Source organism: Hyperolius riggenbachi, chromosome 3 (genome assembly GCF_040937935.1).
Source record: "Hyperolius riggenbachi isolate aHypRig1 chromosome 3, aHypRig1.pri, whole genome shotgun sequence".
Taxonomy (NCBI): Eukaryota; Metazoa; Chordata; class Amphibia; order Anura; family Hyperoliidae; genus Hyperolius; species Hyperolius riggenbachi.
In genome coordinates, this window is record NC_090648.1 from 190,012,946 (window position 1) to 190,039,219 (window position 26,274).

Here is a 26,274-nt window from a genome sequence, read left to right on the forward strand (position 1 = left end):
TTAATGGTGTTCTGTAGGAAATACAGTTTGTACATTCATACCGAATGCTGACAAACAAGTGTACGCAGCTCACACATTTACCAATTTTGGCAGACGCTTAAAGAGGCACTGTAGTGACAAAGTAAAATGCAGGAAATTATTCAGGATACCCACAGCATTAGAAATATTTCTATATATTGCTGTATATTGGTATGTAACTCACCCTTACAACGATGCTTAACCTAAGCTGTTAAGCTATGCAGAATTTTCCTCCCCGAGCATTGTGGGAGATGAGTCATTACTTTCAATGCAGTACTGAATTCTCATTAACAAACATTCCTGCAGCTGCACTTGACAGGACTAAGGGCCCATTCACACTAGAGTGTTTTGCCGGCGATTTCAGCTAAACGCTCAAGCTCTATCGCTTTTTAAAGCGCTAGTGCAATGATATCCTATAGGCCTGTTCTCATTTGGGCGATTTGCGTTAATCGCCGGTGATTAACTCAAATTGTCAAATGCAAACGTCTAGCCTACACCATTTTGAGGCGATTTCCCGGCGATTGTATTTCTGTGCTATAGAAGCGCTAAACGCGATCGCGGAAAAATCGCTGCAGTGGCCAGCGGTAATTGCCGGCGTTTTGCGCTTTTAAGTGTGAATGGGCCCTAAAGAGGTCACCACCTGTGATGAATTTCAGAATGTAAATTAGGATTAGGAAAGATTTTACAATGGGCAAACACTGACTAAATAATTTGTAGATTAGATAACATTGTAAAAAAAAAGAAAGCACATTTATTCTGTTATTATTTTCTACAGTTGCTCTCTAAAGTATAACTTTGGGGAAATGCTGTATTTCAGCCAGGAAATTAGAGGAAAGTTGATCACAGACTCCCACATTTGACCGGCTCCAGCTTGGTATTTGGTGGTTGGGAAATTACCCTGTAAGCCTTGCTCTGGCGGAGGCTGTAAAGTCTTGCCTCTCTTATACTTGTAACACCTGCGATTGCACTTGTGACATTTTGGGAACTTGCAGAAAAGACCACACTTTGCAACTACATGGAACAAGATAACGACAGAGAAAAAGAAAAATACACTTACTGGAATTAAACAGCTGTCTGAATCCCGGGCCTTAATTTCCACATTTCCTAAATGGAGTATGGATGCTAAAATTCTAAAGATTCCTAATTGATACTGGTCCCCAATTCCTGGAACAAAGCAGAGCACAGTCACAGACATTTCTAAAGGCCCATACCCGTGGGACGACGAAATCGCGGGCAATGAAAGATAAACGACGGATCGTTCCGATAACAGAGGGAGAGTACAGTCGACCGCATGACCATGGCTAAAGATCCATCATGTCAGATCTTTAGCGATGCCGGGGCTTGAGCACCGCACACCACCACTGTTCTTGCCACTCCCCCATCCTCAGCTGCACACGTTGGTCATCCATCCGCTTTCCCTAGAGCAACATACGAGGTGCCCGGCAGGGATCAGTATCCGACCTGTTGAGCAACAGAGCTTGGCAAGGTATCTTCAGGGGAGTATGTAGCTTTATGGAACAAAGAAGTGACCAGTGTGTTCCAATAGGAGATGCACTCACCTAGCAGGGCACAGGCACGTCTCGTGTTTCCTAGTTCTCTCGCATCATCAACTCCATCAATCACAGGACTTCTTCCTTGCTTTGTATAATGGAAACTGTTTGCACTCCCTAATGCAGACAATAATTAGATTTTTAAATCACTTAAGGCTAACCTTTAGTTTACAATTTAAATTAAATTGGCTGAACAGAAAACACTACACCTAATGGAGTTTATAATAAAGCTACATATAAACTGTCAAGCTACAGAAAAAAACCTTCTTAAAGCTGCCCGCAAATTTCACCTCTCTGATTTGTTCCATCCAGAGAGCATCTGCTTATGATCAACCCTATGGGGTCTATTTAGAAAAATGTGTAACTGCAGTATTCTGTATAATTAAAGAAATTTGTTTGGCAAATGAAATAAAACCCACATAAGCTTAGAGCTAATTAAAAAACTAAATATCTTTTTGTTGATGTCAATTGAGGCTAGTTAAAGCAGACCCAAACTCTTGCACAGCACACAATGAAAAGTCTTTATTCCACATACAGCTGCTGAAGAAATTCACTTCTCTGTGTTTGTTTAGGTAGAATAACCAGTTTAATTAGTTCTTATCAACTGAGAATAGACTGCAGGAGAGCTCTGTGGGGCAGGACTCCAAACAGTAATCAATCAATAGCTTCAATTGTTTTTTTAGGTCAACATCAAAATTCAATGGATTGGACATGTTGGGGGCAATAGTCTTCTGGCAGATTTGATCAGAACAATCAAATCTGCCAGGAACTGAATGGGAAAAATCAATAAGCCTCCTTCAAATTCAACCATTCACTAAGAACTAGCTGCAGAAAATAGAATTTGATTTGCTATTGTTCTATGCAGGTTTTTCCTTTTTCCACACAACTGACATCTATTGGCTATATAGCTTAGCCTTAGCGTTGGTGTTCGAATTCAGCACAATTAATACGCTGAACACCCCACTTTAGCACCATTTAAGAAATGAACAAGCGGACAGGGTCAGGGGCAGCTCCATTAGTTCAGCTTCACAGCGCGTTTCAAATGACTTCGATGCTTCCCCCTTCCGGCTTTGGAATCACATTAAACGCAAGCAACTGAACTCTTCCTGACCCTGTCCGCTTGTTTGGCACTGAAGTGGGGTGTTCAGCAGTATTAGGGTGTTTTGAATTTGATGCGCTGAATTCGAACACCAACACTACTTAGCTTCATTTACGTGACAGGTCTAGAAAATATCAGAGCCACAGGACCAGAGTAACATTAAAAAGCACACGAATTAAAAAACAGGTGAAATTTTAAAACCATATCATCTTCCATACCGCTCTCATGGCAGGCACTTTGTTACACACTTGCATATCTAAAATTAGTGGTTGTGGATAACCACAATCATTTTATTAATACATTATACAGAAATAAAACATACCCAGCCTAAGTATACTGAATTCGGGTAAAGAAGCTGATGCGCACAGCTGATAAAATACATGGTAGTTTCTCTCATCCTCCGCCTGTAAAAGAAAAGCATGAGAAAACCCAATATATAGATTACTATAGCGCTGACTGGAAGAGAGTTCAGCAGTATTGCTGGAGACGTAGCAAGCATTAAATCTCACGCAGGGACGCTGTGTGTGTGCTAAGCAGTACAGGAATAACTGAATCAGCACTGGGTGCAGCACACAAAACAGCAGCTAAAGGAATTCTAAATAGCTGAGATCACTAGGGCAAAACAGAATGAACAGAATGCAATGCAGGTGAGAACTGCAGCACACTATGGAAATTCAGGGGAAAACAGTGGGGATGGGCTTACCTCTAAAGAGGTCAGAGTGTTTCTTAAAGGACCTTCACTCATAATTAGAAATAGTAAATGAGACACTTATAGTTTCAAGTTGGTGCAAAGTTTGTAAATATTATGCAAATGAGTGCAGGCTGGAATTTGATCAAAATCCTCAGCTACTGCATTTGATTGGTCTAATTCAGAGGTGGGTAAACTGCGGACCACAGGCTGTATACGGGCCGTTTCGTACTTTTATCTGGCCCCGCCGATGGGGCTGAAATCTTTTCTCCCTGGGAGTGTCGTATCAAGTTATGCTGTCAGTTAGAAACAGTATGCACACGCGTGACTAAGCAGAAGGGGTCGGGTCATTAGATATAGCTTCTGTGCATGCAGCGGTCATTGTGTATGTGGAGCTATATGCGCTCACAGCACAGCGCCCTCTCTCAAAGGGCCCCCCAAAGTTAAATGAGCGGACTAGGCTACAGCATTATTCACCTATCAGTGCTGATCTGTCCTCCACTTTGCTGTGAGTCCTCTCCATGACTCCCCAGTGTAGTTGATGCTGTGGGTGAAAGGAAAGGGGGGCTGCCTCATACCAGGTGTACATCTGGTTATCAACAAAAGGGTGGGGGAGGACCTACCTTGCTACCCAATGCTGGGGGTCCATCTGGCTATCAGTACTGGGCAGGTAGGGGAGACCTACACAATACTGGGGTCTTATCTGGCTATCTATACTGGGAGAAGTAACCTACCAAACACTTGGGGCACCTCTGCCACCCATATTTTATGGCAAGCACAATTTTTGGGGGTACGGTCCAGCCCCTCTGGGAAATTTAAGAACCCATTTCAGCACTCCAGTGGGAAAAACTTTGCCCACCCCTGGTCTAATTCCAAGCTGCATACACTTGCATAAAGTAGACACAATTTGCACCAACTTGAATAGTTCTCTGACCAGTTTTATGCATAACAACTTCCCATATACTTCTCCAATACTTTTTTGTGGAATTCCCTTCACCCATCTAATTAAATTTACTCCCCTCTTTAAAGCAAACCTGATATGAAAATAAACAGAGATAAATGATGATATGTTAAGAAAAAAGATATATCCAAATATATCACCAACAATATATGATGTACAAAAATTCAAAACTTTATTTCAGGGATATACCCCATGATCTCAAATGTTGATAAAATCAAATAAAGATAAAGTAAAAAAAAGATAACTAGATACGGCAACAACTTAAAGCAGTCAGATTCACACACAAGACCAAAAATGCCCAGCTAGAATTCATGGGTGCACAACTTACTTCCATTTCCGTGTGCACGGCCACTTACAGGTTAAGGATTCGACTGGCGAGCTAGTCGATTATCAAGGACTAGAAATAGGAATGGTTGGGATCCTGAAGACAACGAGCAGCAGGAAGACTTTCTTTCAGGAGTAAGTGTTCAGGCCAATTATGCACATTATTAAATATTTTGATTTCACTTCAGGTGTACATTATAGCATACCTATTTTACAGAATCATAAAATTCATATCAATCCCGCAGCAGATACAGGCCATAACAGCCTAACATAACAGTGTGGAAGCTGGATTATATAGTTCTGTATAAACTAGACAGACAGACACAGAACATTTATATTGAGCTTTTCTCCTGTTGGACTCAAAGTGCCAGAGCTGCAGCCACTAGGGCGCGCTCTATAGGCAGTAGCAGTGTTTGGGAGTCTTGCCCAAGGTCTCCTTACTGAATAGGTGCTGGCTTACTGAACCGGAAGAGCTGAGATTTGACTATAGGTGTGCTATAATCTAAGTGTTCCAGAAATAAGACTGGCTGTTAAGGCATGTAAAGTAATAAATTACATATTCACTCACAGGGGAGTACCTAGAATAAGGCAAACCCCCCAGCAAAACTGAGCCAGCCAGGCCCCCTGCAAACCCTATGAACATATTGCACAAGAGCTTGTAAGATATATTCTTGTGGCTGTGTTACCCGTCGTGTAGGAGCATGACTGTACTGCCCCTGCGCGAGCCAAAGCTGCTCAGCCACAAGTGGCTCCGTACTACTGCACAGACGGGGCAATGCTTAAGCAGGCTCTGTACTGCGGCGCAGAGGGGGCAAAAAATCGGACAGGCTCAATACTACTGTGCAGACGGAGCAATGCCCGGGCAGGCTCTGTAATACTGCGCAGAAGGGGCAATTCTCTGGCAGGCTCAATACTACTGCACAGACGGGGCAATGCTCAGGCAGGCTCTGTACTGCTGCGCAGATGGGGCAATCCTCGGACAGGCTCAATACTACTGTGCAGACGGAACAATGCCCGGGCAGGCTCTGTAATACTGCGCAGAAGGGGCAATTCTCGCGCAGGCTCAATACTACTGCACAGACGGGGCAATACTCGGGCAGGCTCTGTACTACTGCACAGACAGGGCAATGCTCAGGCAGGCTCTGTACTACTGCGCAGACAGGGCAATGCTCAGGCAGGCTCTGTACTACTGCGCAGACAGGGCAATGCTCAGGCAGGCTCAGTACTACTGCGCAGATGGGGCAATACTCAGGCAGGCTCAGTACTACTGCGCAGATGGGGCAATACTCAGGCATGCTCAATACTACTGCACAGACGGGGCAATGCTCAGGCAGGCTCAGTACTACTGCGCAGACAGGGCAATGATCAGGCAGGCTTAGTACTACAGCGCAGACAGGGCAATGCTCAGGCAGGCTCAGTACTACAGCGCAGATGGGGCAATGCTCAGGTAGGCTCAGTACTACAGCGCAGATGGGGCAATGCTCAGGCAGGCTCAGTACTACAGCGCAGATGGGGCAATGCTCAGGCAGGCTCAGTACTACTGCGCAGACAGGGCAATGATCAGGCAGGCTTAGTACTACAGCGCAGACAGGGCAATGCTCAGGCAGGCTCAGTACTACAGCGCAGATGGGGCAATGCTCAGGTAGGCTCAGTACTACAGCGCAGATGGGGCAATGCTCAGGTAGGCTCAGTACTACAGCGCAGATGGGGCAATGCTCAGGCAGGCTCAGTACTACTGCGCAGACAGGGCAATGATCAGGCAGGCTTAGTACTACAGCGCAGACAGGGCAATGCTCAGGCAGGCTCAGTACTACAGCGCAGATGGGGCAATGCTCAGGTAGGCTCAGTACTACAGCGCAGATGGGGCAATGCTCAGGTAGGCTCAGTACTACAGCGCAGATGGGGCAATGCTCAGGCAGGCTCAGTACTACTGCACAGACGGGGCAATGCTCAGGCAGGCTCAGTACCGCCAGTAAGGATCAACTTTTTTTTCCATGCCTCCTCGGTTTGCTTTAAATGAGAACTCTTAAATTACTGCATGTAAAAAAAAAAACTACTTTGAAGCACACTAGCAAAACATAGGCCAGCCTCTGTCTGACTGCACAAAGCAAGCACTATACATGGGCACTTTAGGATAGACATGAATGCTACAGGCAGCAGCCAGCGAGTAGAAATGGTCGATGAAATGATAGCTTACATGCAAATTTCAGGAAGCTCGGAACCGGGCGAGCCAAAATCAAATCAAATGGAAGCGTATGTGATTGGCCCAATTCCAAACTGCTCACAATCTGCATTAAAGCTGCTTGCAAGATGGAATTATTAACATCGCATTGGCTATTTTGGCCAGAGAGTATGATAATGTTCCTTTACATTAGAAATATCAGAAAAACACTGACCGGTTCTCCCACCAGTCATGTAATAAAGCACTAACCTGGAACACCACTCGAGATTTCTCCAGTAAGTAAGTCCTCATATGGGCACCAATAATCCGGTATCTCTTGTCAAATCCAATCTCTATGTATTTTCCAAAGCGACTGCTGTTATCATTCCTGGTGGTCTTTGCATTTCCTATGGCCTAAGAAGACATGGACAGTTAAACAACCTAACAAAACATTTAGTATTGTACATTATTATATATCTGTTATAACTATTATAAATCCAAAAGAGTGTAAGCTTGCAAGGGCAGGGCCCTCCTCCTAGTGTTTCCTGGTTCTGCAATACTTTATCAGTCACAGAAACATGTAAAACTGAGGTTTTAAACCACACATGAACCATGTAAGTATTTTGTACTTGTGTTACTGGTTGTTTTTATTGTACTCTGTATTGAACTACCTATGTATCTATATTTCACACTATTGTCTGTATTAGTACTCTGTACAATGCTACAGGCCCTATGTGAATTCATTATAACAAGAACTATTGTTCGAATGTTATTATTATTGATTTAAAAAGTGCCATCATATTCCGTGGCGCTGTACAAAGTAAGAAACAAACATGTGGTACATAATAATAGACAATTTATTAAAAATAAAAAAAATGAGAAAATACATTTCCATAAGTATTCAAAACTTTTGCCCTGAAGCTAAAAACTGAGCTCAGGAGCATCCAGTTTCCCCCGACCATCCTTGAGATGTTTCTGTAGCTTAATAGGAGTCTACCTGTGGTAAATTCAGTTGATTGGACATGATTTGAAAAAGCACACACATGTCTACACAAGTATCATGTCCGTGCAAAAACCAAGCATGAAGTCAAAGGAATTGTCTGTAGATCTGAGGCAGGATTGTCTCGAAGCACAAATCTGGGGAAGGTTACAGAAAAATTTCTGCTGCTTGGTAGGTCCCAATGAGCACACTGACCTCCATCATCTGTAAGTGGAAGAAGTTCAAAATCACCAGGTCTCTTCCTAGAGCTGGCCGGTCATCTAAACTGAATGATTGGGAGAGAAGAGCCTTAGTCAGGGAGGTGACCAAGAACCTGATGGACAGAGTCAGAGCTCCAGGGCTCCTCTGTGGAGAGAGGAGAAGGATGACCATCTCTGTAGCAATCCCCCCAATAAAGCCTTTATGGTAGAGTGGCTATACCGAAGCCACGCCTTAGTAAAAGGCAACAACAACCAGCAGCGACAGCACAGTCAGTAAAAGGTAGACTTAGCCCACAGTGGGCTTTATTTCACAGATTTAAGACAGTTTGGGGGTACTTTAAGTAGCTGGTTTAAATATTGGTCCATTCAGTATCCTCCAGCGCTGTGCATTTCTCCCCAGTATAGACGTGGAAGCACATCTATTCTTACAATTGACACGTTAATTGCAGAATACTATCACTTGCCTGCCACAAGAGAACTTAAACATATATTTACATGGTAAGAATACACCTATTACTGTATAATTACAATATCAAATTAATGACAAGAAAATGTAAGCTGTTTTTGTTAAAGCCACAGAAAATGTGCTGGGATTGGTCGACCTCCATTGAGATAAGGGTTATGTAACAGAATAAGAGCACAGAAACAGATCAGCTGCCACAACCACATAAAAATGTAATTAAGAGCTACTCTGAACACTAAATGCATTCTATACCCTGGGAATTGTAGTTTAATAATAGGCAGCGCCCTCCTTTTTATAGACATGAGACAGGATAATGACTTGTCTATTCACATGATGCTAGGCCTGCATGTGAGATCAGCCCTGGCAGTACATTATCCTCTAGGCTGCCTCTGCAGTAGGCTGTGTTCTTCTTGGAGTCTGACATGTGATCAGGCTGTTTACAAACACCACAGCCTAAATATATCACTCTTACTCTCAAGAAAAGGCTGCAGAAATGTCAGAACATCTTCTTCCTCTGCAGATTAGACTGAGACGCTCTCCAAGAACCCAGAAAAGAATAATTTACCATATATTATAATCTATTAATATGGGAGAGCCAACAGAATAAACAAACTGCCACTATAACATATACTCTGCGCTTCATAAATGGAAGTATTACAAGAATCTGATGAAAATTCATAAGCGGGTGAGGAATCGTTTGTTTCTCACTTTCAGCTATGTTGTCCATTGCCTTGACAAAGATGGTCCCAAAATGATCATTAGACAGTTGTTGGTCTATGGCAAGTGATTAAAGTCACCTAATTTTTACCCCTTTTCCAATGCGAATCATAATCATGACTGTAATCTCGCTGAGATTCTGTTTGCGATTTGTAGCCGTTTCATAGTGCAATTTCCTGTGCGTTTCATCTTTAGTACGATCGTCATTCGAGACGAGGGGGCAAGGCTCCACACAGCATGGGAAACCACATGAAAATTACACAGCAGCTCGGATTTGTGCGCTCCCGTAGAGTATTCCTATGCACAATCGCACAACAATAGCATAAGGGCCCTTTTCTACTTGCAACTGCAATCGCAATTGTGTTTGCAAAAGCTTATTTTTCCACTTGCCACGATTGCGACGTGAGCCGTCGGGAGTGAAACACGATTGCACCAATTATAGTGCAGCCTGACGATTGTGATTTGCGGTAAAACAAAATGCGCTAATGGAAAAGTGCATCGTGATTTAACATGTAAATCACGGTGCACTAGTGATTGTCAAAACGCCGGTGATCCGCTTTTTTAAGCGGATGGCAGATGGTGGAAAAGAATCTTCAGGCAGTGAGACTGCACTTTGGTAAAAATAGCAACACAATTGCCACAGTGGGAAATCTGGACCCTACCATAGTCATATGTCCATCATAGTCAAAGGCCAATTTTAGGGGGTTAGCCAATAAACCTGTGCGTCTTTGGGATGTTGGAGGAAATAGGTATGCTCAGAGGAAACTCAGAGAAATATGGGGAGAACATACAAACTCTGTGCAGATAGTGTCCTGGCCCAGATTCTCAATGCTGCAAGGCAAGAATGCTATAGACTAGGCCAACCTGCCTTCCTATTCTATCAGCACTATCACTTAAAAGTCAAAAAGTCTTTCTTAACCCATTAAAACATGCATCTCTTTATAAATTCATTCAACAAAACAGTGTTTCTCAGAGAATCCAAACTATTTTATCCAGATTTTGTATGTAACCAACTATTTAAAAAAAAAAAAAATCACAGTGAAATTCACAGTTATTTAGAAGTGACAGCCCTCATACAGTCATAATTGCAATGTTTTGGCTATTCAACCTTCTTCAAGCATCTCTGTCAAAACAGATAATTTATGGATTGGCAAGCGATATTTTCTTATGTTGCTGTGAAACTGCATGTCCTATTTCTTTTTAACCACCTTAGCAGTATGGACGAGCTCAGCTCGTCCATTACCGCCGCGGTGGATATCTCAGCTCCTGGTAGGTCTTTTTTTTACAATTTTTTTTAAAACACGCAGCTAGCGCTTTGCTAGCTGCGCGTTTAATTCGTTCGCCGCCGATCTGCGCCACGACCCTCAGCACAGCCTGGCCAATCACCGCCAGGTTGCGCTATGGGGTGGATTGGGACTCCGACGAGTGAAGCCCTAACAGGAAATCCCATTCAGAGCGGGATTTCCTGTTGGGTATGATCGCCGGTGGCGATCAGAGGGGTGGGCGGGATGGCGCAGGGAGGGGGGAATCATGTAGCTAGCGCCAGGCTAGCTATATGATAAAAAAAAAGTTTAAAAAAAAAACACCCGCGGCCGAGCGCCGCAAAAAAAAAAAAATAGAACGCCAGGGTGGTTAATATGCAAACAATAAAAATTGATTTGTTAAAAAAAAAAACAACAACATTTAAATGTAGATAACTGGACTTCTTGGATAACTGTGCCACTATGACTAACAGATTAGCATGTCTATACCACAAGCAGAATATCATTCTATTCATTGCAACATTACCCCATGGTCTATGCCTAACCTTCTACCTATAGCTGGATAATACTAACCTTAACCCCTTTCTGAATACAATCCACCCCATAACAACCCAAGCTTTCACCTGCGGTTAAACAACTCCTCGCTCCTGTAGGTTCACGTTTCTCCAAAGTTTTACCCCAAGGTACACCTTGGTCTAACCAACATCCCAATTTGTTAATAACTTTTACCCAGCCTAACCCAACACTTTAGCAAATGCTAGTAAACCTAGACTAACCCTAAACACTGTGGAAAAAACAGAGAAAAATTAATTGCATATGAGCCTAAGTAATATGTTCACACCTTGTCAATAAAATGCCTTTTAAGTTGCTAACATAACAAGAACATACTCAAAATATTTTTAGACAGTACCTTTTCACCTACTTTTAGATACTTTAGACATTATTGAAAAATAACTGGACCCGACTGAGCCAGTTACCGGGGCTGATCGCGACTGAGCGGCAGACTGCGGGAGGATGGCGAGGGACTCACACGTGCTTATGGTGCTAGAGGAAGCCCCGTGTAAGTATCGATTCTTTAAATTTTGTGATCTCTGGTACACTTTAAAGAGGAACTGCAGTGAAAATAACGTAATGAAAAAAGTGCTTAATTTTTACAATAATTATGTATAAATGATTTAGTCAGTGTTTACCCATTGTAAAATCTTTCCTTTCCCCAATTTACATTTTGACATTTATCACCTGCGACATCTTTACTGCTGGCAGGAGATGCTGCTTTTTTGCCAGTTGGAAACAGCTGTCATTTCCCACAATTCAACAAGGCTCCCACAGTGTGATGTCAGTACCTAGGTGCTGACATCACACTGTGGGAGGGGTTTCACCACACTATCAGCCATATAACCCCCCCCCCCTCCCCCAGATAATCCGTTTGAGAAAAGGTAAATATTTCTCATTGGAAAAAAAGGTATCAGCTACTGATTGGGATGAAGTTCAATCCTTGGTTACAGATCCTCTTTAAAGAGACTAACTAAATTTTCAGCCTTATTTCTTCTATCCTATAAGTTCCTATACCTGTTCTAATGTGCTCTGGATTACTGCAGCCTTTTCTAGTTGCACTGTCTCTTATACCTAATCTTCTTTTCTTTGTCAAGCTTTGTCGACCCACAGAGGAATGCACTGCCTCTGCTGTGACAGGGAGAAGTTATGCACGCCCCCTCCATGCCCCCTGCAGGCTCTGTGTGTGTGCTTTGTTTATTAGTCACAGACAGGTCTCTGCTCTCAATTTCAGCTTGTCTGAAGGGGGAGGGAGCTGCCATGCTGAGAAACTGTGAGAATCCCTGACTGGAGTGCAGATAATTCACTACGTAATAAAAACTTGTAGTGTAGTAACATGATATATGAGATATATATATATATATATATATATATATATATATATATATATATATATATATATATATATATACATATATACATATATACATATATACATATATACATATATACACACACACACACACACACACACCACTTCCTGGTTAGCGGCCATGTTTTTTGTTTGTAAACACTGCCTAAAACTGGCGATTAAAAGCCAGGATCGCGGCGGGGAGCGTCGGAAATGGCAAAGAGGGATCCAGGAGATCACAGTTACTCGATTGGTATGTTTTTTATTGTACAAATCGGACAGCTCAAATTCTCTTTAAAGAGACACTGAAGCGAAAAAAAAATTATGATATTATTTGTATGTGTAGTACAGCTAAGAAATAAAACATTAAGATCAGATACATCAGTCTAATTGTTTCCAGTACAGGAAGAGTTGAGAAACTCCAGTTATCTCTATGCAAACAAGCCATTAAGCTCTCCGACTAAGTTAGTCCTGGAGAGGGCTGTTATCTGACTTTTATTATCTCAACTGTTCCTGGACTATTTACTTTTCCTCTGCCAGAGGAGATGTCATTACTTCACAGACTGCTCTGAAAGAATCATTTTGAATGCTGAGTGTTGTGTAATCTGCACATATTATAGAATAATGCAATGTTAGAAAAAACACTATATACCTGAAAATAAAAGTATGAGAATATTTTCTTTGCTGCTAATCTTCTAGTAATTATTCATAGTACACAACCAATTCATTATATCATATTTTTTTTTTTCGCTTCAGTGTCTCTTTAAAGCCCAAGCTCAGGCAGAGTTTCTCATAAGCATGCAGAAGAATATTTTAATGTTCTTGTGCACAAAATACATATTGTAAAAAATATTGCACATTTTGCAAAATAAATATGAAAATACCTATTATGACAGTTGATAAATCCTCAGAATACTCCAGCCACCTGCTTCCTGCCCAGCCAGTCTAAAGCTACACCGCCTTCAAATATGACACTTTTTCATTTAAGAACAAAAGTTTGCTTTCTTAAAACAGAAAGAATTTGCGATAATTCAGGTTGGAGTGAGCTTGAGATGTCTCCCAGGGCATCACTGCTGAATATATGCAAATTAACCATTGTACCCTTAGAAGCTAAACACACCTCCAGAACCGCTGGAATGCAATGATGTGTCAGCTTGTTAATTTGTACAGAGCCATAATAATCCAACATGCATACAGACTGTTTCGGATTGTTTGATCCTCATCAGTGCATGACATGGATTAATTTGGCTCTATGGAGTAGGGCTTGTAACACCGAAAGGTACAGACTAACCAGCAAGCTCATGGTGACCCAGAACTCATTGGAGTGTGTAAGGGACTACAATGGTCCTAAAAGCCCCCTTACTAAGATGTTAAGAAAAACATTTTCATTTTAGATAGTGTGGAATGGGATTAAGCACTCTGGCTTCTACACATACCGTAGCTGTGCAGGAATGTTATGTGATTTTCTGCTCTAGGGAAGTCCATAGCTTTGTTAATAACATTAGTTGTTTCAGTGACAGCTTACAAGGAACAGTAATTAAAACTTCATGGGGATTCTAACTCTTTACCACTTTACCATAGAGTGGAGTCTGTGTAGCAGAAGTCATGGAAAAGCATGTGATCAGGTTTATAAGGCCCTGATCTGCTGTGATCATTTCCTGCTTTATTCTACACAGAATATGACCAGCAAATCAAATATTATTATTATTTAGTATTTATATAGCGCCGACATCATCCACAGTGCTGTACTGAGTATACATGATCATGTCCCCAACTGTCCCTCAGAGGGGCTCAAACTAATCTCTACCCTAGTCATATGTATGTATGTATTATTACTACTCGTGCGCTATGGTTATTCGGGTTTATAGCCGATTTCCTATACTGTACACTGGCTTAGCTCCCAGCCTGCATTTCTTTTAGTAGGCAGTCTGTTTAAACTATGGAGTCTTTCCAGTCATGACTTTGCCAGGAATGTCTTAATTGCTGTTTTTTCTTAGAAGACAAGTTGAAGTGAAGCTTGAGATGAGTTAGCTGAATAGAGCTATGATTGACAAATTTGTTGTGACCTTCACTCCCTGGGAACTCCGTCATGAGACTTCGTTTTCGAACAGTCACACTAATCACAAGACTGTTTTGCACGCAGGAAATAATTCATTCTTCTCCTCAAGACACCATCATTAGTATTACTATCAACCACATTGAATGTGGGATGCAAAAATATCCTTTTTCTGATCTAAAGCAGTAATTATGGAAGGTGTCTAAGGGGCTGGTCTACTGTGAGCTTCTAGATACTAAAATATCCCAAAGTCCTCAGTTAAACCAGACCAAAACCCATAACATTCTTAAAGAGGAACTTTAACTCAGGAGTGAACTTCATCCCAGCCAGCAGCCAATACCCCTTTTCCCACGCAAGATCTTTACCTTTCCTCCAATAGTGCATCAGGGACGTCTGTATGGATGTTGAAGGTGAAACCCCTCCCACAGTGTGATGTCAGGGCCATGGTCCAGACAGTTTCCCATCTGTGAACTTCGCTGCATTGTGGAAAATAAGGGCTGTTTGGATAATAAATCATTTTTGGTCTATGTTGAATTTTTTAACTTCTCACTTTGCGATGTATTGACTTTTTTCCCCTTACTACCATCCTTAGGTAAAGTTCCTCTTTAAAGTAAGCGAGTTCTTAAATGACACCTGACAGGATATGGAAGCTGCCATATATATTTCTTTTTAAGCAGTACCAGTTGCCTGGCTATCTTGCCGATTTGCAGCAGATTCGACCATCAGATAGATTTCTGTCAGATGCCTGTCAAGTTGAATCTAACAGGAATCTATATGGTGTGTGCCACACACTAGGAACAGATTTCCAATATCGATCGATATCGATCTAAATGCATTATTGGACCATTAGATCCAATGCAACTCTATGGGCTATCGATCTGCTGCCAGCACCAGATAGACCTAGTTTCCATCCTGTCAGATAGATCAAATCTAGTATATAGTGGTAGGTGAGTGAGTCACATAGTTGTTGCACACAGTGACAATCAACAACATTGGTTTTGTCCTACCAGTGTTGAGGCAGATGGCGGTAAGTGCAGGACAAAAAATGGGCAGCCTACTGATATTATTATCACATCTGTCAAGATTAGCCAAAAGCTTGTTTCTGACATTATTCAAACACTACAGCAGCCAAAAAGATCAGCAGGGCTGCTAGGCCAAAGCAAGTAAAAACAGCGCCAAAGATTTTGGTGCAGCCGGCGCCACAGGCCGTAATAGGAATTACGGCTAAAGCAATGCGCAGACAGTAATTTGGGCGCTGTCAAAAGACGGAGCCCAAATTACTATGAAAACAGCGCACTTAGGTTGCCAGCAATAGCTAGAAGCTGAATTACGTAATTCCCTACTGTCTACGGTGACTTCAATCGGGAATAGTAATTAAGGCTGTAGGAACTTTTGCAAGAGCTGGTTAAGTCGTGTTTTGGCTTTACCCTGTGCCCAAATTTCCCAGCCACTTATTTACAGTATTTGTACACTGCCAGGCAAATGTTATTGTTTAAAAGAAAATAAATATGGCAGCCTTCATATTCTTCTCACTTCAGTTATCCTTTACAGGACACCCAAAGCAAAATAAAACGAATGAAAAACAATTGCATCTATCTTCCTTCTCCTAAAAATGACTTTTTAAGATATTCCACAGTTTTATTTTATGTTTAAATCTACTTTTTAAGTTTTAACAGTTTTATTGTTTTTGCTTAATGACACATTCATTCAAGTATGCCAGAGCTAAAATCTATGAATTGTTACCCCTTTTTATCTCTTTCCTGCTTTCAGAAGCCATTTTCTGCTAGGAAAGTGTTTTATAGTTGGAATTTCTTATCAGTGAGGGTCACACTGTAGTCACTTCCTGTCTGAGTCAGGACTGAGTCAGCCACTTACATACCTGATATTTAAAGGGACTCCGAGCAGTGCAGAAACTATGGAAAGATGCATATCATTTTAAAGCTCTCTTTCTCCTCTTTCCAATGATATATAAACCGCCGCCCTACGCCTTTTAGTTTTCGCGAAAATAGAGAAAACTAAAAGGTGTAGGGCGACGATTTAGGTGTCGCCAGAAAGAGGAGAAAGAGAGCTTTAAAATGATATCCATCTTTCCATAGTTACTTGTATTATACAGGATGACACTTTCCCCAGTGTCAGCAGCTCCATTCAGCAGAATGGAGCTGCTGACTTTAGGAAAAAGTCGCCTTGTGTAATACAAGTAACTATGGAAAGATGGATATCATTTTAAAGCTCTCTTTCTCCTCTTTCTGGCGACACCTAAATCGTCGCCCTACACCTTTTAGTTTTCTCTATTTAATATATATAATTGGATAGAGGAGAAAGAGAGCTTTAAAATTATATGCATCTTTCCATAGTTTCTGAACTGCTCGGAGTCCCTTTAACTCTTTCAGGCAGAGAAAGAAAAAAAGGAACACAGCATAGTTAATAGTGTGCTAGGCACCGTACATACCCATGTCTATCTCATCATGTCACACGTCACTTTGGGTATCCTTTAAGAAACAAACTAATCCCTAGTGACTATCAAAAAACAATGTCCTGCTGATTTGCAGAAGGTCCCCAACAACAGAGGGGAGTTGAAGGTTATGAGGCTTTTAGACTTCTTCCACCATGACCTGACTACGGTCTCTACATCTTATTTTTAAAGGCTACTTCATAACATTGGAAGGGTGCATATCTACATTTTCGGTACTGTGAAGTGCAGCACAGAAAACAGGATCAGGATTTTGTGCACTGTGCCAAAAGGAAGCTAACATTTCCCTAACAGAGGTGAGAATCAGGATGCATAACTATTAGCATAGTAGTGCACCCCACATAGAAGACATACCCCATAGCTTTATTTTATATTGAAACCTAGTTTTTACAGTTTACCGTATTTTTCCGGAATATAAGACGCACTTTTACTCCCCCAAAAATGGGGAGAAAAAGTCCCTGCGTCTTATATTCCAAAGGTAGGGAATCCCCAAATTAAAAACGCCCGCCTATGGTTAAAAGATCTTATGGATACAGAAATCACACTAGGCGAGGTACAACAGGCCATCAAGTCACTTAAACTGTGCGTGTGTCTGTGTGCGTGTGTGTGTGTGGTGTCCAGCATAGGGCAGTGTGTAGATAAATGTTGAGCTGTGGGGTGCACAGTTTTGCTTCCGTGGTTGCTGAGGGGGGGCGCGTCTTGTACGCGGGAGGATGTGGTACTTTTCTTCATCTTTGGTCTGTTTCTTTTCTCCCCTTTATTTAATTTTATGAAATAATTAAATTTGATTGGCAAATTCTGATTAGCAAATATGATGAGACTTTATGCCCAACACCAAGAGCGTGGTGATGAAGCCTATCAATATGGTTGGGCCTTCATAAACTGTGGCTAGGCTCTGAGCTAATCAAGAAAAAAAAAGAAAAAAAAAAAAAAAAAAGTCACTTAAACCGAATAAACAGCCCGGACCGGACGGCTTCAAAGCTTGTTACTATAAAAAATTCAGTGATATGTAGGCCCCCAGATTACTAAAGGCTTTCAATAGTATACTCCAGGGAGCCCAATTCCACACAGAATCAATCACAGCCACCATCTCCATGATTCCCAAGCCCAATTCTGATCATTCAAAATGGTCTAATTTTCGCCCTATCTCTCTTTTGAACGTGGACATTAAGCTCCTGGCAAAAATTCTGGCCACTAGACTCAACTCTGCTATCACTTCAATCATTAACAAGGACCAAGTGGGCTTCATGCCATATAGACAAGCAAGTGATGGGGTGAGTCACCTTCTACATTTAATTCACCAAACTCAAACCTCCCAACTCCCGGCTATGTTGCTTTCGTTAGATATCACTAAAGCGTTTGATTCAGTCTCATGGTCCTACCTTGTGTCCATACTTCAAGCATGGGGTTTTGGAACCAACCTCATCAATTGGATCAAAGCCCTATACTCACACCCTATAGCAACAGTAGCTTACAATGGCTTCAAATCATCCCCTTTTCCCATAACGAGAGGAACTCGTCAAGGCTGCCCGCTTTCGCCTCTTTTATTTGCTCTCTCTATCGAACCACTTGCTATCCAGATTAGAAACTGTACAGAGATACAGGGCATACCATTAGGGAAGGAAACACAAAGTAGGCCTATTCGCCGACGATTTAATAGTCTGTATTTCACAGCCCACCAGGTCAATCTTAGCTTTAACTAAAATCTTAAAACAGTTTGGTGCAATTTCAGGGCTTTGCGTCAATCCGGCAAAGTCAAAAGCCCTAAACATCTCCCTCCCTCCGCGATTGATGCAAGCATTGCAAGATGCGTTTGAGTTTGATTGGGACCCTCATAAACTCCCTTATCTTGGCATTTATCTCACTAATTCCTATGACACACTTTTTCAACACGACTTCCCCCCGCTTGTAAAGAAGCTTACAGAGTTGCTGGAGTGCTGGAAGAGGTACGCAATATCTTGGCTAGGCAGAATTGTGGCCATAAAAATGACCTTTCTTCCCAAACTGCTATATGCATTCAGACTATTGCCTATTCCCCTACCCTCCACATTTATCGAATCCCTACAGCGGAAAATTAATAGTTTTGTCTGGGGAGCTCAGAAACCTAGCTTCAATAAACAATATTTATATCGTCTAAGGATGGATGGGGGGCTGGGAGTACCTAAGATTTCCCACTACTATAAAGCAGCTCAATTAGCTATCCTGGCAAACTGGCATGTAGAAACTGACAGACCCTCTTGGGTGGATATTGAGAGCCAGCTTATCGCACCCATTGATATTAAAAACCTCCTTTGGCTCACGCCAGTGCACCGTGCCAAAATTGACAACCCCATTATAACACAATCCCTACAGGTGTGGGATAGCTGTAAATACTCTGGTCGTTTAATATCTGCCCACAGGCCGCTTCTCTCTTTTTTGGGCAATCCCTCATTCCCGGCTGCCTTGAACTCCTCCGGCCCATATCGGTGGTGGATTTCTGCAAAACTTTATAGAATTCAGGATCTTGTCACTGAAACGGGTATCAAATCCTTTAATTATCTACATGAGAAATTTGCAATCACCCCTTCTGAATCATTCCGATATATGCAAATATCCCATTTTGTAAAACAGCACCTCGCAAATGTAGATTCTCCAACATGCAGAACCTCTTTCGAGAATATTTGTGACACAAATCCCCGCTCTCCAGGGACTATCTCACTTATATATAGGGAGCTAACCCTCACACACTCACACTCACGTACGTAAATGGGAAGAAGATCTAGGCCTTCAGATCGATTATACTGATATGTGCGATATCTGGGAAAATATCCCTAAAACCTCCATAAACGCAGACTTGGTTGAGGTAAATTATAAACTCCTATTTCGATGGTACCTAGTCCCACAGAGAGGGGCTAAATATAATAAGAAATGCTCGGGGGACCGCTTTAGAGGATGTAGAACGGCAGGATCCTTTGCCCACATATGGTGGAACTGTATGAAGGTACGTAGATTGTGGATTAGAGTATGTACCTGGGCATCATCCCTAATTAATGCCCCAGTTCCACGAAACTCGCTTCACGTCTTGCTGGGTTGCCCGTACTCACACCTGACCTCCGCGCAAAATGCCCTCCTTAATTATATTTTCACTGTTACCAAAATTAAAATCGCGGCAGCATGGAATACTCGGTCTCTAAATTTTGAGGTTATCAAATACAGAATTGGCAATATACTATTCTTTGAGAAACTGAGAGCCCGTATGAACAACAATATGGAAAAGTTTTATAAAATCTGAGATCCCCTAATTAACTATATGTTAAACCCCGAACAAATCACATCAGTACGTAATCAATGACCCTCCTTAAGCATAACCCTAGGCATCTATATGCACTACATTAAGAAGATTAGCTTGAGCGACCCTCGTCTCTGGACCTTCTCGACTTTTTATCCACCCCTCTTTCCTTAAGTCTTTACTTACCTACTTTACCTACTTCTCTCCCTTTTGTTCCTGGCTTCTTCTCTTCCTCTAAAACCACTTCCACATTAGGAGAATGTAGCAGCGGTTTGTTAACACAACAGAAGCATCAACTTAAAATGCTAAAAATTCTAGATCTGTAACCTATCACACATCCCATTTTCATCAAGAGTTCTTTCATAGCACTTAGTACTCTGCCAAATGAAAATTTGGTCTTTCATTGAAAACCAGCAAACCTGACCTCGCTGGAGGCGGGTCCCCTTGCCCAAGAGTACTAAAACACGTTGGTAAAGGTAGTCCCCATCCGGCCGCGTATAGTTACTGTAGGATGGTAGACTCCCTTTATGTTATTTCCCCAAAGTTCCCCCTGCTAAAAGCTCACTGCTTTCAACCCTTGTTATGGTATAATATTAATTAGTTGGGAGCTAATAATATAATTAGCAAAATCTTGTATTACTGTTTTTCACTGTCTGATAATGTTAGGCTGTATGATATTATACTATGGCACGTGCTCTACAGTAACTGTTGTCTGCTCAGAAATATGGTTAGTACTTTTCAATGCCACTATGTTTGCACTTGTCTACAAACAATGTTGTGTTGTATAACTGTTCCCTTTACTACAAAATCTTCAATAAAAAACATTGAAACAAAAAACGCCCGCCTATACGAACCGACGACCCGCCGCTACGTCCCTGCCTTGTTCCCCTGTGTGGTCTGCCGGCCCCCCGCTCCCCCGGTAACAATAACTGCAGAGCGACTCACCTCCCTCAGGATTCCAGTGCTGGGTGTCCTCTCCGCGTCCATCTTGTCAGTGCTTCCCCTGTAAAACAATAGTTAGTGGCAGAGCGGATCACCTTCCTCCAGCGGTGGCGATCTGCAGTCATCTTGCGTACCACGCGGCTTCCCCTAGTGACGGCTCATGTTAATGACTCATTGAGTCATGGGGAATGACTCATTGAATCATTAACATGAGCCGTCACTAGACGAAGCCGCGTGGTACGCAAGATGACTGCAGATCGCCACCGCTGGAGGAAGGTGAGCCGCTCTGCCGCTAACGATTCTTTTACAGGTGTAGCGCTGACAATATGGACGCGGAGAGGACACCCAGCACTGGAATCCTGAGGGAGGTGAGTCGCTCTGCATTTATTATTACCCGAGGGAGCGGAGACATGTGGGAGGAGGGGGCTGGAGCAGAGACATGCGGGGGGGCGGGGGGATGGGGGGGGGGGAAGGGGGCTGGAGTGAAGACATGGGGGGGCTAGAGCAGACACAGAAGAGGTCAACATGGGAGCTAAATGGGGCACGGAAACACACATAGTGGAGCAGGAGGGGACACAGACACACATAGGATGGGACACAGGAACTGGAGGACCAAAAAGATGGGCTGAAGGGGACACCCACACAGGACAGGAGGGAACACATGGGGTCAGGAGGACCACACAGGGGGGCAGGAGTGGACACGGGGACTGGAGGACCACACAGGGGGCCAGAAGGGGACACATAGTGAACATAGGAGGACAATGGGGAAGGACATGTACAAGACGCTCCTAGAACATGACGCACCAGGTTTAGTATATATATATATATATATATATATATATATATATATATATATATATATATATATATATATATATATATATATATATATATATATATATATATATATATATATATATATATATATATAATTTTTTTTTTTTCCCCTGATTTTTGCCCTCTAAACCTAGGTGCGTCTTCCGAAAAATACGGAAATTGTCTCTGCTCAATGACACATGCATTGAAGTATGCCAGAGCTCAAATCTATAAAATGTTGATTTCCTGCTCTCAGAAGCCATTTACTGACAGGAAATTGTTTTATGGCTGTAATTCTTTATCAGTGAGGGTTGTGCTATAGTCCAGCCCTGTCCTGACCCAGACAGAAACTGTGACTTGCATACCGGATGTTAAACTCTTTCAGGCAAAGGAAGAAAAAAAGGAACACAGCCTAGTAAATTTGTGTGATTTTCACTATACATACACATGTCTATCTCATCATGTCAATGTCACCTCGGTTGTCCTTTAACTTCAAAAGCAATTATCAGAGTACAGGTTCCAAGAATAGTGTGACTCTAGTACATGTGTATACTCTATGGCTTACACATTATTTTCACAAGTATTTCAACTCAATTCAAAATGTCAGGCAGAAATCTTCTATACACCACGTTCTAAATGATTATGCAAATAATATGTCCCTCTGATTTTCCTAAATAGTGGATACAAGGCAGTCAGCATCATCGCTTAGTCATCAACAGTTAGAGCATAATTCAAATGTTACTGAAAACTCCTCATGATAACAGGTTTCATACAAAAATTAAAAAAATTAAAAATGCACTGTTCCAAATTATTACGCACCAAAGAGTTTTAAAACATTTTATAAGTTTTAAAGGTATGAAAATGGTCATTTGATTAGGAGGTCATATTTGCTATAATCAAAAGCTATTTTAATCAAAAAGATCTTAACAGGTAAAGTTATGGATTAACATAGGACCCCTTATGTTATAGCAGCTTCAGAATTATTGCATCCATTAAACTTAAGGTTTTTTTTTGAGAGTTTCTGCTTACATTTCTTTGTAGGATGTCAAAATAGCCTCTCAGAGCTGCTGTTTGGATGTAAACTGCCTCCCACCCTTATATTTTTTGCTTCAGGATCATTCAAAGGTTCTCACTATCATAGAGGTCAGGGTCAAAGGACCTCTATCATAGTGAGGTCAGTGGCGTAGCCACTACTAGGAGTTTCTCTCTTTTTATGCTGATAGCAGCCTATGGTGCAGAAGCATTCCTTGCAGCATGAGCTGATGCATTGTCATGCATGAATATGATTTTTTCACGGAACAATTGTTCTCTTTTAAGCACCATGGAAGAAAGTGGACAGTCAGAAACTCCACATATGATTCCAAAGTTATTTTCACACCTTCAGGGACCCTAAAGGGGATAACCAGCTCTCTCCCCATAATTCCATACCAAACCATGACTGTCACCTTCTTGCTGATGTCCAAGACTTGCTGTGACATGGTGGCCGTCCACCAACCATCCACCACTCCATCCATCTTCACCATCCAGGGTTGCATGGCAATCATCAGTAAACAAGACTGTTTAAAAACTATTCTTCTTGTGGTTCTGGGCCCATTGCAGCCATTTCTGCTTGTGACCATTGGTTAGGGGAGGCTGAATAGAGGGTTTATGCATAACTGCAATCCTCTGGAGGACTCTGCACCTTGATGTTCACCGGGCTCCAGATGCACTAGCAGCTTCAAATACGTTTGCTGCTTTGTTGTGGCATTTTAGCAGCTGCTCTCTTAATCTGATGTATTTGTTTGGCAGAAAGCTTCCTCATTTTGCTTTTATCTGCACAAACCTATGTGGTTTTCATACCTGGTCCAAGGGATCCAACTTTTTCACACTTTTCGGCAGTAGAGAGATCATTTTTCTTTCTCATACTGCTTGAAAATTGTGTACTGGTTAATAATGTGGAACAGCCTTTATTTAGTAGTTTTTCCTTTAATCGGGCTCACCTGGCAAACTAGTTATCAGAGGTGTCCAAGATTGATATCAGTGATCAAAAGAGCCCTGGAACACAATACCATCCATGTGTTTAATTGAAAAACAAAATATTTAATCTTTAGGACTCTTAAATACAATCTGTATAATAATTTGGGACACAGTGTATAAATAGCACAAATTTCTATCAGTTACACAAAAATAAAGCATTGCTTCTCTGTAATTATTACAGATTCTCTGCGTGTGAGAATCCTTAGAGATGTATACATATTAACTGGAACCTGGTCATCCGGAACCAGTTAAGATGAAGTCAGCTGTTATCAATCACCCGAGGAAGCACCCTGGTTTCTTATTAACATGCACAGTGACATTTTGGTGATGAGGACAGTGAAGAAAAGAGGCCCCATTCTATCAAGCAGTTGAGTGCTTCTTAATAAGTAACTGTTTGTGTGTGCATAGTGGACAGTCAACGGCTTTCTGGAATTACACCGCAAACAGATCTTAAAAAAACTAAAATTATTTATGCAAATTCATGTTCAGCAATTTAGTGAAGGACAAAGAAATATGAACATTGAGGTTTGTTCACACTATGACAGATTGCCACCATATCCATTATGATGAATGTGGTAATGGATCAGTTTCTCCATTTACATCTACGGTATGTTGCAATGCATTTGTGTTCATTTATAAATGGAGGGGCAAATGACTTTTTCAATCCTTTTTACTTTTTTTTTTATAACATCTTCATTACAATTAGAAAAAAGAACATGGGAAAAAAGTAGCACTGTCAGCACTCCCAAGTTCTTTTTTAGGGCCTTGACCTCTATGCATGCTGGTATTGGCAGAATGGCTGAGCCGTTTGATGTGGGGCTGCTGCTTCTGTACTGTGACATTATGTTCTGCATACATCTATCTTCTTCCAACATTTTCATCTGTCATCTAGTAATGTCTTTTATTCTGTTCTTTTTATCTGTTGTACGGTTTTCTCTCTCTTAAGGCCTGGGCCACACTGGCACTAAAAAATGGACCATTAGCAGATCGTAACTGAACGGATCCGAACGGATGCTAACGGATCCAATGTTCACAGTTGGATCCATTCACATTGGTCCACTAGAACAGGTCCATTCTGCACGATCCACAATTTTAAATCTGCAGTCATTTTTCCGGATTGACAAATGCGTTCCATTGACCTCGCGCTAACAGAACAGAGCGTCGGAGATGGAAAACTGATGCCTTAAGCTTCCCCTCAGCTTATCACAGACTATTTTTATATTAATTTCAATCCAATTTTTCTCTGCTTACTTTCGGAAATAAAAAATATCACACCTGCCATTGGGGTTTATCCACTGCCAACAAATAACGAACAAAACAGAAACAGATGAATAAACTTGCCCACAGAAAAACATTACAGGCTTTGTTCCATTGGCTTTTGTCTACTGCCCATTCCACTGAAAATGCAGGGCCATAGACCAAGTGTGAGCCAATCACCGAAAAACAGACAACTAAATGGCTTGCAAGATAATTCATCCTTGCGTGATCAAATCTAGACTATTCACTAATGTAAAATAAGATTTTCAATATGCCTTACACAGACCACAGATACTTCAAGCATATGGAATAGCTGTGGAGAGTATGCTCACTTACCTCCATAATTGGATTAGAAGCCAACACTTTCTCCTCAATGTTTGCTTCACTGTCTGAACCACTGACTGTGGCGAAATATCTCATGGCGTACTTCGCAGAAACAGTCTTTCCTGCTCCGGATTCCCCACTGACGATGATGGACTGGTTCCTCTCATCCCTGCATCACACCACAGGGCAACACAATTACTCCATCTTATATACGGAATATGTTGGTGTTTAATAACTTAATAATATCGTTAAGAAATAAAGTAAAGTATGAAAAGGTCTCTAATTAGGCAGACTAGCAACTTCATTTTCCATTATAGCACTTGGAGCCCTGGCATAGGCACAACTTCTTACCTTCAGTAAGGGCCTTGTCACACCAGAGAACATTTTGCAGATCATTTTGATTTGAAAATAAAACCCTTCCATTTACTTAAATTAAAATCATGGCAAAATAGCTGCTATTGTGATTCATCTAAAAAAAATCGCGATTGCAGCAATTTTGCAGTGATTTTAATGTCCTGGCCTGACATAATGTCCTGGCCTGACATAATGTCCTGGCCTGACATATCATTGCTATGCTGATGACACCCAGCTATATTTGTCATTCAAACCTGACGTCACAGACCCTACTCCACAAATAAACGCATGCTTAGCTGAGCTTCAGGAGTGGATGAATAATAATTGGCTAAAACTTAATGCTGACAAAACTGAGGTTCTTGTTATCGAGGGCCAGGGCTCAACAGCAAAGCAGCTCCAGTCTCAACCAACACCGCTAAGGATAG

At 41.7% G+C, this 26,274-nt stretch overlaps 1 protein-coding gene across 6 annotated transcripts in view; it reads right to left on the reverse strand.

Annotated features, from left to right (window-relative positions):
- Positions 1-26,274, reverse strand: part of MYO5A (myosin VA) — a 251,677-nt gene that overhangs the window by 105,415 nt on the left and 119,988 nt on the right. For all 6 annotated transcript variants that reach the window (XR_011030300.1, XM_068275461.1, XM_068275462.1 and 3 more), the window contains exons 5-9: positions 25,508-25,664; positions 7,072-7,215; positions 2,990-3,071; positions 1,578-1,685; positions 1,076-1,182 (exon numbers count right to left, since the gene is read on the reverse strand). Coding sequence is in view for 5 of the 6 variants with exons in the window: in XM_068275461.1 (XP_068131562.1) it covers positions 1,076-1,182; positions 1,578-1,685; positions 2,990-3,071; positions 7,072-7,215; positions 25,508-25,664 (598 nt within the window). In the remaining variant the exon portion in view is untranslated. The remainder of the gene's footprint in view (positions 1-1,075; positions 1,183-1,577; positions 1,686-2,989; positions 3,072-7,071; positions 7,216-25,507; positions 25,665-26,274) is intronic.